Source organism: Octopus sinensis, linkage group LG5 (genome assembly GCF_006345805.1).
Source record: "Octopus sinensis linkage group LG5, ASM634580v1, whole genome shotgun sequence".
Lineage (NCBI taxonomy): Eukaryota > Metazoa > Mollusca > Cephalopoda > Octopoda > Octopodidae > Octopus > Octopus sinensis.
This window is the reverse complement of record NC_043001.1, coordinates 134366229-134380953: the sequence shown is the minus strand read 5'-3', so window position 1 is coordinate 134380953 and position 14725 is coordinate 134366229. Positions and strand designations below refer to the sequence as shown.

At 36.1% G+C, this 14725-nt stretch overlaps 2 protein-coding genes across 4 annotated transcripts in view; one reads left to right on the top strand and one right to left on the bottom strand.

Annotated features, from left to right (window-relative positions):
• Positions 1–618, bottom strand: part of LOC115212392 (ubiquitin carboxyl-terminal hydrolase 7) — a 70325-nt gene extending 69707 nt beyond the window's left edge. The window contains exon 1 of one of the 2 annotated variants that reach the window (XM_029781277.2): positions 382–618. In XM_029781277.2, the coding sequence (XP_029637137.1) occupies positions 382–469 (88 nt within the window). In that variant the 5' untranslated portion in view covers positions 470–618. The remainder of the gene's footprint in view (positions 1–381) is intronic. The other variant, XM_029781279.2, reaches the window with a different exon arrangement.
• A 734-nt stretch (positions 619–1352) lies between these two features.
• LOC115211665 (UPF0472 protein C16orf72 homolog) overlaps positions 1353–14725 on the top strand; it is a 40278-nt gene continuing 26905 nt past the window's right edge. Inside the window, exons 1-2 of one of the 2 annotated variants that reach the window (XM_036503097.1) lie at positions 1353–2064; positions 2095–2383. In XM_036503097.1, coding sequence (XP_036358990.1) covers positions 2185–2383 — 199 coding nt within the window. In that variant the 5' untranslated portion in view covers positions 1353–2064; positions 2095–2184. Of the gene's footprint in view, positions 2384–14725 lie in introns of both variants that reach the window. The other variant, XM_029780299.2, reaches the window with a different exon arrangement.

Below are 14725 nucleotides of genomic sequence, written 5' to 3'. Positions count from 1 at the left end.
GAGAGAGAGTGAGAAAGAAAGAGAGGGAGAGAGAGTGAGAAAGAAAGAGAGGGAGAGAAAGAGAGAGAGAACTAAGGGTATTATATATATATATATATTATATATATATATATAATATATATATATATATATGTATATATATGTGTGTTGGACAATTTTTTTTTGAAATTGAACAGGTGTATATATATATATATTATTATATGTAAAAAACAAATATAGCAGAAGGCAAAAAAGAAAAAAACTGTTATTTAGGCAATGTGAGGTTTGTTGTTGATTTGGAAGCTGGTAGAAATGAAGCGAATGGAGGGATTGAAGTCGGATTCTTCTATTTCTTCACTTCCAGGTCGAAGATGAACAAAAATAAACAAGATGGCCGCCTACCATGCTTGGGGAGGTTGGGTAAGCCGCTCGCTTTAGTAATACGCGATCCTCTATACTCACCGTCCGACGGAGAGACCTTGGCTGTCATGTCTGTTGCGGCCAGAGGCAGCGTCGTTCGGTTTCAAGTAAAAACGAAAAAAAAAAAAAATTTTTTCACAACTTCGTGGCGGTAATCTTTTGCTTTGGCGTCGTTGTTCTTCGGTTGGATTCGCTCCGATTATTTTCGGATTTTCCCGGTATATTCCGCCGCACCAGATCGGATAACCTGCTCTAGTAGCCTAATTGTTCAATTCTCACATTGGCTAAAATTTAGATCAGATTTTATGTATTAAAGCTTGAGACAATATTAGCTTATTCTATCATTTTTTTTTTCTTTTTAAAGAAATAATACAAACATTTGTTCATTTATAACAATCGTAGCTAATCGGAATATTCCGTTTTGTGTGTGCGTGTGTATATGTATATATATATATATATTATATATATACGCGTGTGATATCTAAAATACCGTTAATTAGTTACAATTTTAGCATGCTTGAAATGATATATTTCTATAAATAAATTAGGGAAAACAGCTGTAATCTCTAAATATTCAATTTCATTTAAATCGGTAAATGACGTTCATAAAATCGAGAATGTATGCATACACACACATACACATATGTATATGAGGAAAATCGATTTTCTCAGTTACCTTCTCAGAAATTATAAATCTTTATCGTATGTCAGTAATTAAGTTTATTCTTTTTATTCATACCAAAAATTTATTAGTGTTTACAACATTAGTCTTTGTTTTGTAAAGGAAGTGAAACTCCTTTGATTGTTTCCGGTTCGTACGGAGTGAATGCGTGCGTATATGTGTGTGCCTCTGCGTGAGCACGTTTATGTTTATCTGTATATACGTATACGTATCTCTATATGCGAATATCTCTTTTTTTTGTTGTTCTTGTTTTGTTTTTTTTTGAGGCAATGCGCGTGCGTAAGCTAGTTCTTCCGGAATAAAGTTGGAGGAGACGGAAGAAACGCAATACGGAAGATAGTGTAATGAAGGGGAAAAAATTGAGAGAATAATACAATATATTGTTCCACCGTGAAAGATAACTTAGTTATTATTATTTCATACAGTTTTTTCATAACAATTGGAGAAAAAAAAAAGGCAACCCACCACTAAAACTCTGTCTATTTTCTATTGCAGGGGTCTCCTACAACACATATACATACATACATCTACATGTATGTATATATATATACACCAATATCTATCTACTACTTGGGTTACCCTGCTATATATTTGAAGCTAAGAACGACGTATCACTGTTAATAACTACGCTTGTGTATTGGTTAATCTTTACCGGTATTCCAGCTTTTTTTATTTTCTTCTTCATTAGAGTTGATGAGCGCTCAGTTTATATGTAAACGTTTAAAAAATAAGCAGCGCTCCTTATTACGTATGAAACTATTATCTACTCTGCCACCATCTCCTCCGTTGTCGCCGCCGCCCTTCTTTCATATTTCTTTGACCGACCGACCGCCCGCTTACCCCTTATTTTCCCCATCCTTTCACCCTTTTCTCATTGATACATATATATATATATATATACACATATAACGCCATCATCATCATGCTGTTGAGAAAAGAGTTGTTTCCTCGTCAAAGTTTTCTGTAGCTTGCAAAAAAAGATTTAAAAAAAAAAACAATAATAATTTAAAAAAAAAAAAAAACAAAACAAAACAAAAAACAGTAGGGGAGAGAGACGAAACAATAAGCCGGAATACTGGCGGCACAGATTTCATTTCATTGCCATGGCTCAAGACGAAGGCCAGCAGCAATCGGATCAGCTGGGAGAGAACTGGCTGAACAATTTCGAGAGTCAGTGCCTCCAAGAATTGGACGCTGAGCCCAACATGGAGGAGAGATTGCAAACAGAAAGAGAATACGCTGCTCAGAAACTTTGGTCGGCTTTTCAGAATTCGGCCACTGCTATTGCTCAGATGTATCGAGGTATGTCTAAACATTTAAGTGCTTTCTTTTATTATTATTATTATTATTCCTTTTCTTTTCTTAATCTAATCTAATCTCTCTCGTCTCTCTTTTTATGAAGAACCGTTTTTGTTTGGAGTTTCGATTCCCCAACCACGCAAATACGCATAAAGAATATCTTTTCTCTTGTAAAAAAAATAAAAGTTTTAGATTTCTCAACGTCTATACATATGTGTGTATATATATATACACATACATACATATATATATATATATATATACACACACACACATATATATATATATGTAGAAAGAATAGCCATAACTCTGACTGCTATTTCTAAATTCGGTGTGTGGTGAGGCAAATCGTTGCTAAACCCTTAATTACTTAGTATATATATATATATATATACACACATACATACATACATATATATATACACATACATACATATATATATACACATACATATATATATATATACACATACATATATATATACACATACATACATATATATATACACATACATATATATATATATACACACACATATATATATACATACATATATATGTGCGTGTGTGTTTGTTGGAATATATTTCTAATGCATTTTATTGTTCTGAAAGCACTACTTCGTTCTTCATATTGTGAAAAAACTCGTCTTTCAACGATCAGTTTTATATAATCAGCTGTTTTAAATATCTTGTCTCTCCTACCGATAGCTTATGATCTACTCTACTCTATTAACCTTGTTTATGGTCATTCTAAGCCTTTGTATGTACATAAATATATACGTATGTGTGTGTGTGTGTGTTTATATATATATATATAATATATATATATATATTTACTGTCTGTCTGTCTCTCTCTCTCCCAGGCAGTGTTTAGTTCTCCATTTTCTACATTTATAATTAGAGATCAAGAAGCTAGCACCTATGACTTGAAGTTCTTTTGTATGTAAAAATCCAGAAGGGTTGCGATATAAGTGAATTAGGGAGATGAAGGGGTCAGTATTTTCCTTAAATACTGAGTACCATGAGAGCTAGTTAAAACATGCTCGACTTGTTAATTTCCAAATGTAAATGATTATTGTAAAATTAGAAATCTTTTAAATATTCGTTGCTTGCAATAATTATAACTGCATCTTGAATCATCAAATATTTATTACTATTTATTAGATTGTAGGTAAAATTTTTTTTTTTTTTAAAAAGCAACCGTATTAATTAAGACAGAGATCTATGTTTGAAGTGGTAAGTCTCCTTAATTTAAAAGCACCTCTAATATTAATTAAGACATCGTGAATGGAGAAATTAAATTTTATGAAATATAATTTTATTAGATTAAAGAAATGATTATTAATATATTTATTAGGTACTTGTGTGTGTTTAGATTTTTCTCAATATCGCTGCCGAGTTCGAAAATTATTGTAAGGATAATTTGAAAGGGATTAATTATTTCGTTGTGGAGAGAATGAAAAAAATTAACCATTTCCATTTTGTTCTTTAGATATGAATTCTCTCCTTCTAGATCTCCGTCGATGTTATATAATTCATGAATTTTTGTACGGATTCAAAGGGAAATTTCCATTAAATCTAAATGTACAACTATTCTGACATTTGCTTTTATTTTTATTTTTTTAAAAATTTATCAATAACTTGACTTAACGTAAATGAATTACTGAAGCAATAATAAACAATTTTGATTATAGGAATTATATAGGTTAATATATATATATATATTTAAAAGAATTCTTGTTGAGAGAAAATAAATGGTTTACTTTTGGTTTATTATTAGTCTCTGTGTGTAACGAAGTCTAGAGAAAACGTCATTGTTTGAATGAGGAGAAATTCTTGTATCAGTTTTGACAGCACAATGAGGACCCTCGTCGAAAATAGCTTATTTGCTGTTTAACTTAATAGTTCTAAACTTTACGTTAGAATTATTCCAAAGTTGCTAAATCTAAAGTAACGAAAAGAAGTCGCTAGAATTTTAAATTGTGTTCAATTTTTTTTTTCCCCAAATATATTCTGTTAACTTTTAATTCTAAAAGTGTATCTTGCCCGTATAATAATAATAATAATGATGATAACGATAGGGAAAGCACGATTAAGAATTGTAGAAATGAAAATCTGATATATGGGAATCTGGAAATGAACATTTTGTTACAAAAAACCTAAGCATTATAACATCTTTTTGGATACTATGCTGTCGATTAAAATATACCAAGAACATAATCTACATAATGTTGGCTTTTTAGCTTCTCAACTGACTGAAATTTAAGATTAAAATTGGGTTACTATGTTATTCACTGTTTTACCACCATCTTAATTTGATTTTAGCTATATTTATCTATTTTTTATATTATGTAATGTATGACTAGAGGTTTCTAGGCAAGTCTTTGGAAAAAAAATTGGATTTAAAATAGAAATTCTGTCTCGACTTCATTCAGGGTGAAATCAGTGTTTTTCACTAATTTTTTATTACTGCAGTTTTGTTGTAGAAATGATTTTAATATTCTGTAGCAAATTTTCAAGTAGCACGAATAAAACTTTTAATCAGATATAAATTTGGTTTAAAGAATCCTCACCTTTTAGAAGAGGATGTTTAGTTTTAAAAAAATGTTTTAATATCCGACAACAAATCTGTCTGACCGAATTGCTTTCGTCGTTGAAACGTCTGAGGAATAAATCCTCTGCTATGCTGATTTTAATGTGATTCTGTGAGATAAATCGTTTTCTAATCAGCAATCAGTTGAGCCGTAAGATCTGAGCAAACTATAGCATGTATTGTAGAGCATAATGTTATAAGTTAAGACGTATAAACTCTTACTATAAATTGTAATACATCTCTTGTTTTATGTATGTCATAAATAAAATACATGTTATCTTTTGTATATAGATATATATACATATACAACATATTTATGCTTCCAAACTTGGGTGCTGTACCAAGCCAGTGGGTACACCAACCCCACCCAGTCAAAATATAACACAAGGCCTGAAATTTGGGAGGAGCAGGGTTTATCAATTAAATCAACCCTAGTACTCAAGTAGTATTTTATTTATCAACCTTGGAGGGATGAAAGGTAAAGTTGATTTCAGTAGAATTTGAACTCACAACATAAAAAGCAAGAACAAATATCCACAAGGCATTTTGTCCAATACTAATAATTCTGCCAGTGGACTTCTCTAACTGTATAATTAAATTATATTTCGGGGCAATTGAGGCTCCTGAACTCCACTACTGTAGCACTCGATGCTGGTTGTGACAATATGTTTTGTGATACCTAAACCTGGTGAAGCCCATCCCTCTCCAGATCTTAACTACAGACAATTTCTTTTAAGGAGAAAGAGAGGGGTGGGAAGATGATGATGTATCAGTTGGTACTTCATCTATTGGTGCTGAAGGAATGTAAAACAAAGTTGAATTCAGAGTGCAGATGGCTGAACGAATACTGAGACATTTTATCTGATGCGCAATTCCTATTTTCTCTTTCCAGATGGGGGAAGCCGAGTATTTACCTCTTCAGCAGGACACTTGTTCCTGTCCCTTAATTATATTTTCACATCCCTCATTATTATACCCTACTCAGTCAGGAGTCTTGTCTTGTGAATACTTTTTCTTTGGACTCTCCTACCTTGTGAAAGGTAGGAGAGTCCAGTTTGCTGGACATTGTTGTAGAGCTGAAAAAGAAGTAATTTCTACTCTTCTCCTCTGGAAGCCATCTACTCGCAATACCAGAGGGCGCACACTCTCCTACCCTGATGTAATCTCCAGGGATACAAGCATCCAGCAACAGGACCTCCGTAATGCCATGATGGACCGTGAAGTCTGGCGTAGCATGGTAAATTCCATTGTCTCGACCACGGTTCGAACAATGATGATGATGATGATGTGAATACTTGGTGACCTCACCACTGCTCGTGTCACCGAGTACACTCTGTAAAACGGTTGGTATTAAGAAAGGCATCTAGCTGTAGAAACCATGCCGAAGCAGACATTGGAGTTTGGTACAGCCCTCTGACTCATTTGTTCCTATCAAATTGTCCAACATACCAGCAGTGAAACAGGAGCATTAACTCATGATGATATATGATAGTGATAACTGTTGATAGGTAGAGCGCTGGGGTCAGTGAAATCAACTAGCTATGGTAACAAGTATATGTGTGATGCCATGACAGATTCAATGCTTATAATAATTTCTACCTCAATAATTCAAGTTAGCATGATAGAGCAAATATAGTGCTTCATTACCAACTTAGTAGTTAGTGAAAGGTGCCGAACAAGACTTTTGTGTCCATGTAATATATCTAGGGAAGATAGTCTGGCAAAGTAAAATTCAGTATATAAAGAAGCAAGTAAAATTATTACTAATTTTACTGTTGGTACCTTTAGATGGTTGAGTAAACTGAGCCATTTGTTTTTTAGCATAGACTTAGTATGACTTCAATAATTGTATATGAATAACTGATCCTTTGGTTGTAGGTCTAACTGTATCAACTTAGCCATCTACAGGTGTGTGTGTGTGTGTGAATATATATATCATCATCATCATCATTTAACGTCCGTTCTCCATGCTAGCATGGGTTGGACTGTTCGACCAGGGATCTGGGAAGCCAGAAGGCTGCACCAGGCTCCGGTCTTATCTGGCAATGTTTCTACAGCTGGATGCCCTTCCTAACGCCAACCACTCCGTGAGTGTAGTGGGTGCTTTTTACGTGCCACCTGCACTGGTGCCAGGCAAGGCTGGCATCGGCCACGGTCGGACTGGTGCATTTTACGTGCCACCGGCACGGAAGCCAGTCGAGGCGGCACTGGCTTTGGCCACGATTCGGATGGTGCTTTTTACGTGCCACCGGCACGGAAGCCAGTATATATATATAAGACACTGTGCCGGTGAAATGTAAAAAGCACCATCCGAACGTGACAGATGCCAGCGCCGCCTGACTGGTGTCCGTGTCGGTGACACGTAAAAGCACCAACCGATCGTGGCCATTTGCCAGCCTCCTATGGCCCTGTGCCGGTGGCATGTAAAAAACACCCACTACACTCATGGAGTGGTTGGCGTTAGGAAGGGCATCCAGTTAAATGATGATGATGATATATATATATATATATATATAAATGAAAGAAACCTAGAAGCCAGGGAAACTAGCAAAAATTGCTTTTATTAATAAAGTAACGAAGTTGTTTTAAGTTCCTATGTTGTTGTATGTTCTAACATTTCAGATTAAGCCTTCAGAGAGAAGAAACTTTCTCTTTGGGCTGAGTGAGATGATGCATAGACTGAAGACAACTGCTCTTTCTTCAAAGGAGAACATGGTCTGAAACAGATCAAATTTCTTCTTGTAACTACATTTTTTTCCCAGTCTTCCAGTTGCAATTATTAGTGACAAAATTTAGATGATTTGAATTGTCTTTTTTGTATTTATTTAGATTACTACATTAGTTTTCTGTGAAATCTCAAGTGTATTTATTTTATTGTTGGTTTATAAGCTTTAATGTTTGAAATATTTTTCTGTTTTTAGACTTTTATGAAAACTAAACTTTTGTGAACATTTTCTGTTTGTACTATGTCTTAAAATATTTTTAAGTGTATTTATATTTTTATTGGTGTTTATATCAATAAACTTCTGACCTTGTCGTGAATTTGAATTGAAACACGGACATTGTTGTGCCTCTGGGTAGGACACAGCTGTTTTAGCTTCAATCTGACTTAGGTTTAACTACTAAAGGTAAGCAGTATGGAGCAAAGTGATCAAAATCCCATTTATGCTAACAAGGAAAAAAGGTATAACAAAAACAAAGGAGTAAAACAAAGGCGCAGGAGTGGCTGTGTGGTAAGTAGCTTGCTAACCAACCACATGGTTCCGGGTTCAGTCCCACTGCGTGGCATCTTGGGCAAGTGTCTTCTGCTATAGCCCCGGGCCGACCAATGCCTTGTGAGTGGATTTGGTAGACGGAAACTGAAAGAACCCAGTCGTATATATGTGTGTTTGTGTGTCTGTGTTTGTCCCCCTAGCATTGCTTGACAACCGATGCTGGTGTGTTCACGTCCCCGTCACTTAGCGGTTCAGCAAAAGAGACCGATAGAATAAGTCCTGGGGTCGATTTGCTCGACTAAAGGCGGTGCTCCAGCATGGCCGCAGTCAAAATGACTGAAAAGAGTAAAAGAGTAAATGTATTTTGCAGACTAATTTGGGGTTTCTTCTTAAAGATTTAAATAGCAATATATTGGGAGCGATTGTTGATGACTCTTTTGTTATACCTTTTGGTCAATGTTACTGAAAATAACTTCAGCAATTGCTCAAATTTTTCAGAAAAAGTTGCTTAGGTAAAGCTACAAATTAAAAACAGTTTTATAAATTTCAATAAAGTTGCTAAATTGGAATTTTCAATTCTATTTTAATCGAAATCGAATTGAACCAGCCAGGATCCCATGTCTGGTGGTACGTAAAAAGCACTATCCGACTCGTGGCCGATGCCAGCGCCACCTCGACTGGCTTCCGTGCCAGTGGCACGTAAAATACACCAATCCGACCGTGGCCGTTGCCAGCCTCGCCTGGCACCTGTGCAGGTGGCACGTAAAAAGCACCCACTACACTCACGGAGTGGTTGGCGTTAGGAAGGGCATCCAGCTGTAGAAACATTGCCAGATAAGACTGGAGCATGGTGCAGCCTTCTGGCTTCCCAGATCCCCGGTCGAACCGTCCAACCCATGCTAGCATGGAGAACGGATGTTAAACGATGATGATGATGTTATTCACAGCTATTCAGTTGAAACAATATTTTGATAATGGCTTTGTGTTAGTCTTGATATAGAAATCATGCAAAAGAATGAGATTATCAACAGGAGCGTATGTGTGTTTAGATTTTGTGGGAACAGAAGAAATATTTGCATTTCCTCAAATAACTTTTATCTTGTAGCTAGCATTTATGAAACTCTTAAAAGGCCCATAAGATTTGAACCTTAAAACTGTCATTAACATAATAATTTTATAATATTGGCAAGTAATTTAAAACGATGACCATCAAGAGTAGAAAAGATAGTCTGGGGCAGTGCTTAGTCTGTGTCTAGCAGTCATATGCTATGATGCCCTGCCCATTAAAATAACGTACTTGCATCATTGTTGTATAGTTAGCAACTAACTAATATTGCAGACCTTACCCACAATTTCCTAATTGCATTATCAGCTGTTTTACAATAATCCTACATTTAAACCTGACAAGCTAAATAAGAAGTGAACTAACTTCTATTTTAAAATCTGATTATTGGACTGGCACAATAGTAAATTAATGAATATGTTATCACAGAGATGTTAGTTTTTCTGGGAAATACCATAGGCTGTTTTTCATTTGCTAGTAAACAGCTTTTTCATTAGCATAAAAAGAGAAAATTTTCACTTTAATCAAATTTTGAGATATTAATGACTTTTGCAGGTGAATTGATAAAAAAAAATGGTATTTTATGTTTCGGTATCTTTAAAAAGAAAATAATGTTTGGATTTTTGTGTAAACAGTCAGTGACCTAAAAATGATATTTTGTAATCATCATCATTTGCTGTCTGGGTTGGACAGGTCATTATGTCTGAATCATTTTTTCATTGGAAGCTGCTGCTTCTATAGACTACGGCTCTTGTCATTTGACTTGGTTTCTACAGCTAAATGCTAGCTGTTTTACATAATGTACTAGGTGCATTTTCTTATGGCACCATTATTAGGGAGGTTGAGTAGTTCTTAGACAAAATTAAAGGGACATCACAACACTTTGCTTTCTCTGCTCATTTGCCAACCTATTTCTTTACTACCCACAAGGGGCTAAACACAGAAGGGACAAACAGGACAGACATAGGTATTAAGTCGATTACATCGACCCCAGTGCGTAACTGCTACTTAATTTATTGACCCTGAAAAGATGAAAGGCAAAGTCGACCTCGGCGGAATTTGAACTCACAACGTAACGTAGACGAAATACCGCTAAGCATTTCGCCCGGCGTGCTAACGTTTCTGCCAGCTCGCCGCCTTAAAATTTGCCAACCACTTCTCAGTGTGTTCTGGGTGCATTTTTTCATGATACCAGCACTAGAGAGGTTGTCTCATTCACCAATTGCTGTAGATGTGTTGGCAGTGTAGTTCTGGCACCAGCCCAGAAGAAGAGAGAACTTTGACCTGTCCAGCCCATGCTAGTATAGAAACGGACAGCAATGATGATGATTACAAAATATTTTTTGGTCAATGAATGTTTACACAAAAATCCATATTCATTATTTTCTTGAAGGTACCAAAATGCAGAGAGTACTCTGTACCATAAGACGTGTTAGAGGAGAATAGAAGAGAAGGCAATGGTAGCAGAAATGTTACAAATTGATGACTGAAAGGTGGGGAAAACAAGAGTGTAAGCATAGGCGAGCGAGCTGGCAGAAACGTTAGCACGCCAGGTGAAATGCTTAGCGGTATTTTGTCAGCCACTATGTTCTGAGTTCAAATTCCGCTGAGGTCGACTTTGCCTTTCATCCTTTCGGAGTCAATAAATTAAGTACCAGTTACGCACTGGGGTCGTTATAATCGACTTAATCCCTTTGTCTGTCCTTGTTTGTCCCCTCTATGTTTAGCCCCTTGTGGGCAATAAAGAAATAAGAGTGTAAGCATAGAGAGCATACAATAACCTAGGACTTGTTTATTTGCTCAGGTGGCCAAAGAGATGATGATGGGTAGCAACTGTGAACTATGTTAAGGGTACACGTCTGTAGATGCTCAGCCACTTGCACGTTAATTTCATGAGCGGGCTGTTCTATTGATTGGATCAACTGGAATCCTTGTTGTCGTAACCAACAGAGTGCCAGTTATGCATATGTGTGGTTTTCTTTATATCTCCTCTTTTTAATATTTACACTATATTAAAAGGTCAAACTATGTCTGTCCGTCTGGACTCCTGTATCTCAGTCTACATTTGCTCTACATAGACATACACCTTTTGGAATCAGAATGATCCTGGGATTGAAAATCTGCCCTTCATTTGGTTCTTGAACATCCAGAATTGGAATCAGATTTACAAGCATTTGGGTTGCCATTTCTAGCAGGGAAAGCTTGGCTGATGACGTCAGAGATCAAGCGGGAGATAAATGGCATTCACTTCATTAATTTTACATTGAGATAAGAACTTTGGGACAAATTGCCCAACAGTTGGAATTCAGCTTGGGACAGGAACAATAGAATGATTACAGAATTAATTCTCATCTGTCCTTAACCTCTGACCAAACACCACTAGGGCATATAGTCATTATAGATGTATTATAGTCGTGCTCTCTTTTCTCTTTTACTTGTTTCAGTCATTTTGACTGCGGCCATGCTGGAGCACCACCTTTAATCGAGCAACTCGACCCCGGGGCTTATTCTTTGTAAGCCCAGTACTTATTCTATCGGTCTCTTTTGCCGAACCGCTAAGTAACGGGGACATAAACACACCAGCATCGGTTGTCAAGCAATGCTAGGGGGACAAACACAGACACCCAAACACACACACATACATATACATATATATACATATATACGACAGGCTTCTTTCAGTTTCCGTCTACCAAATCCACTCACAAGGCATTGGTCGGCCCGGGGCTATAGCAGAAGACACTTTCCCAAGATGCCACACAGTGGGACTGAACCCGGAACCATGTGGTTGGTTAGCAAGCTACTTACCACACAGCCACTCCTGTGCCTATTTAGCTGTTTAGCTCTTTTTAATTTTGGGCCACAGGCCCAAATAGCCCTCTGCAAGAGCTTGCTGAAGAGTTCGCATGGAGTGCAGCTTTTACACTAGTTGTAAATAAAGTCACATTGCATAGAAAACAAATCCATTTTTCTACAATCTTTGGTGAGAACCTGTCTAGCCATGAAGCTGTTAATGTTTCTGGGAATAGTGCAAAATATTGCCTTGCTTGGAAAAAGGTGAAGGTCAGTGACAGGAAGCACATCTGTCCATAAATGTTTAAATGATGATATGTGTGTAACTGTTTGATTCTCTTTGCTAATCTCTGTAGTGTTCTTTGTGTAGGTGGCTTCACATTGCCACTGAGGATTGCCACTGTTGGTTCATATTGGTGTGATGCCATTGTATGGTTGGCTTTAAATCATATCCATGTTCTTATTTGGCAAGTGATTTAACACGACCAAGTTGTAGATTTCACAACTGAGTAAAAATTTGTGTTTGATCAATAAATAGCGTATTGGATGACTAATGTTTGTGTGTGTGTATATACACATGCTCAGGCACCGTTTATATAAAAGTGTTTATTCACTGGCAGTATTCTGTGATTCATCTGAATATGGTCTTTGACGACTATATATATCATCATCATCGTTTAACATCCGTTTTCCATGCTAGCATGGGTTGGATGGTTCGACCGGGTATCTGGGAAGCCAGAAGGCTGCACCAGGCTCCTGTCTGATCTGGCAGTGTTTCTACAGCTGGATGCTCTTCCTAACGCTAACCACTCCGTGAGTGTAGTGGGTGCTTTTTATGTGCCAGGTGAGGCTGGAAACGGCCACAATTGGATTGGTGCAATTTACGTGCCACCGGCATGGAAGCCAGGCAGCGCTGGCATCGGCCACGTTCAGATGGTGCTTTTGTACGTGCCACCGGCACGGAAGCCAGTCTAGGTGGCGCTGGCATCAGCCACGTTCGGATGGTGCTTTTTACGTGCCACCGATATATATGAACAAATTAAATGAAAGGTGCATTTAATATACCTTATAAAGAAAATCTGGATGTTTGCTTTGTGGAATAGAATGTTTTGACAACTGTTTCTTTAGCTGTTGTTGGTAATAACAGATTCTTGTTCTTTTATCATATTGTAAGTTGAAGTTTATTGGCCATGAGGAGTAAATATATAAAGTAACCTGGGATAAGCAAAGGGAATAAAATGTATACTTTTATTTATAACTGGAAAAAAATTCTGTTTTAGGAGGTATTAAGAATGCTTCCAGAGTGCCCTACTGAGAAATATATAAAATCCAAGAGCTATTTTACTTGGTAAAATAACGCATATGGACTCAGTGCTGTGTATGTAAAATGGCAAAAATTATAGATGTCTTGAAGGTATTTTATTGAAAACTGTTCCATTGTAACTAAGATTTTAAAAAAAAACCTTAATTGAGGAAACTAGTGTTGGTCTGCATTGGCAAAAGACAGTTTAATCCTTGAGCATTTAAACTGGCCATATCTGGCCCCAAATATACCTGTTTTATGTTTGAACCAACCATATCCAGCCTCTTGTAACTACCCTACAATGTCATTTAAAAAAAAATATATGCTCACATCATTGAAAAAGCCATGAGATACTGCATAATTAATTCAAAACAAGGTGAATAAATAAGTACTCATTTTACACATAATCTGGATGCTACCATGTTAAATATTTATGAATTGTCAATATTTGTTGAGATGAATTCTAACATTTAAGCTAATTCCCTTTCATAAAGAACATTACTGAAAGGCCTTCCAATACGCTTTGTTGTTTCTTCAAAGAAGGCCTTCTGTTCAGACTATTAGTATTCACTTGTTCACAACAGATTTTGTGAATGTTGTTGGTGGTGGTTGTGTGTGTGTGTGTGTGCACGCGCACACTTTTAAATGGCTTAAACGTGAAGGAATGGTAAAAATTTGATAGCGAAGTTGATTTCATCACTGACTGAATATAATTCAAAAATATCCATTCGTTCTTGTTGCTATTAGTTATCTGTACTTGCTATTTAGTATTATTTCTTTTTTCGTGTCAAATTCCAAATGCAGCTTGTTTATTATCCTAATTATTGTACCATAGACTAATGTAGAAGTTTTACATTTTTTCAAGTATAATAGTACCTGTAATATGTCTGAATATACTTTTTGTTTTCTTCGTTATATATAAGTAAGCATTCTAAAATGAATTGACTCAAAATTTATATCAACCTTATTTGCTGAAATAGATTTTATTACTGTGCTTAGATATTTTATTATATACTAGATTATTGATTAGCAAGTTAGAGCAATGGGTAGGATGCCTTTGAGGTATTTGGTCCAGCTCTATATTCAGATCTTGTTGAGGTCACCTTGGCCTTTCATCCATCTGGGGTCAATAAAATAAAATACCAATTTAGTACTGGGGGTCAATGTAATTAACTTCTCAAAATTATTGGCATTGTGCCTAATTTAGAGACAGCAAGTTATAAATGAAATTTAAAAATAGAAAAGCCAATCCACTCGGTAAAAAATGGAATTGACTATTCAGAAATTTTTTGCCTGTGGTAAATTGACATAGTAACAGTGGTGAAATTAAAAATTGTTTGGACAGGATTATAAGAAACAACTTTTCATATTTGATTGC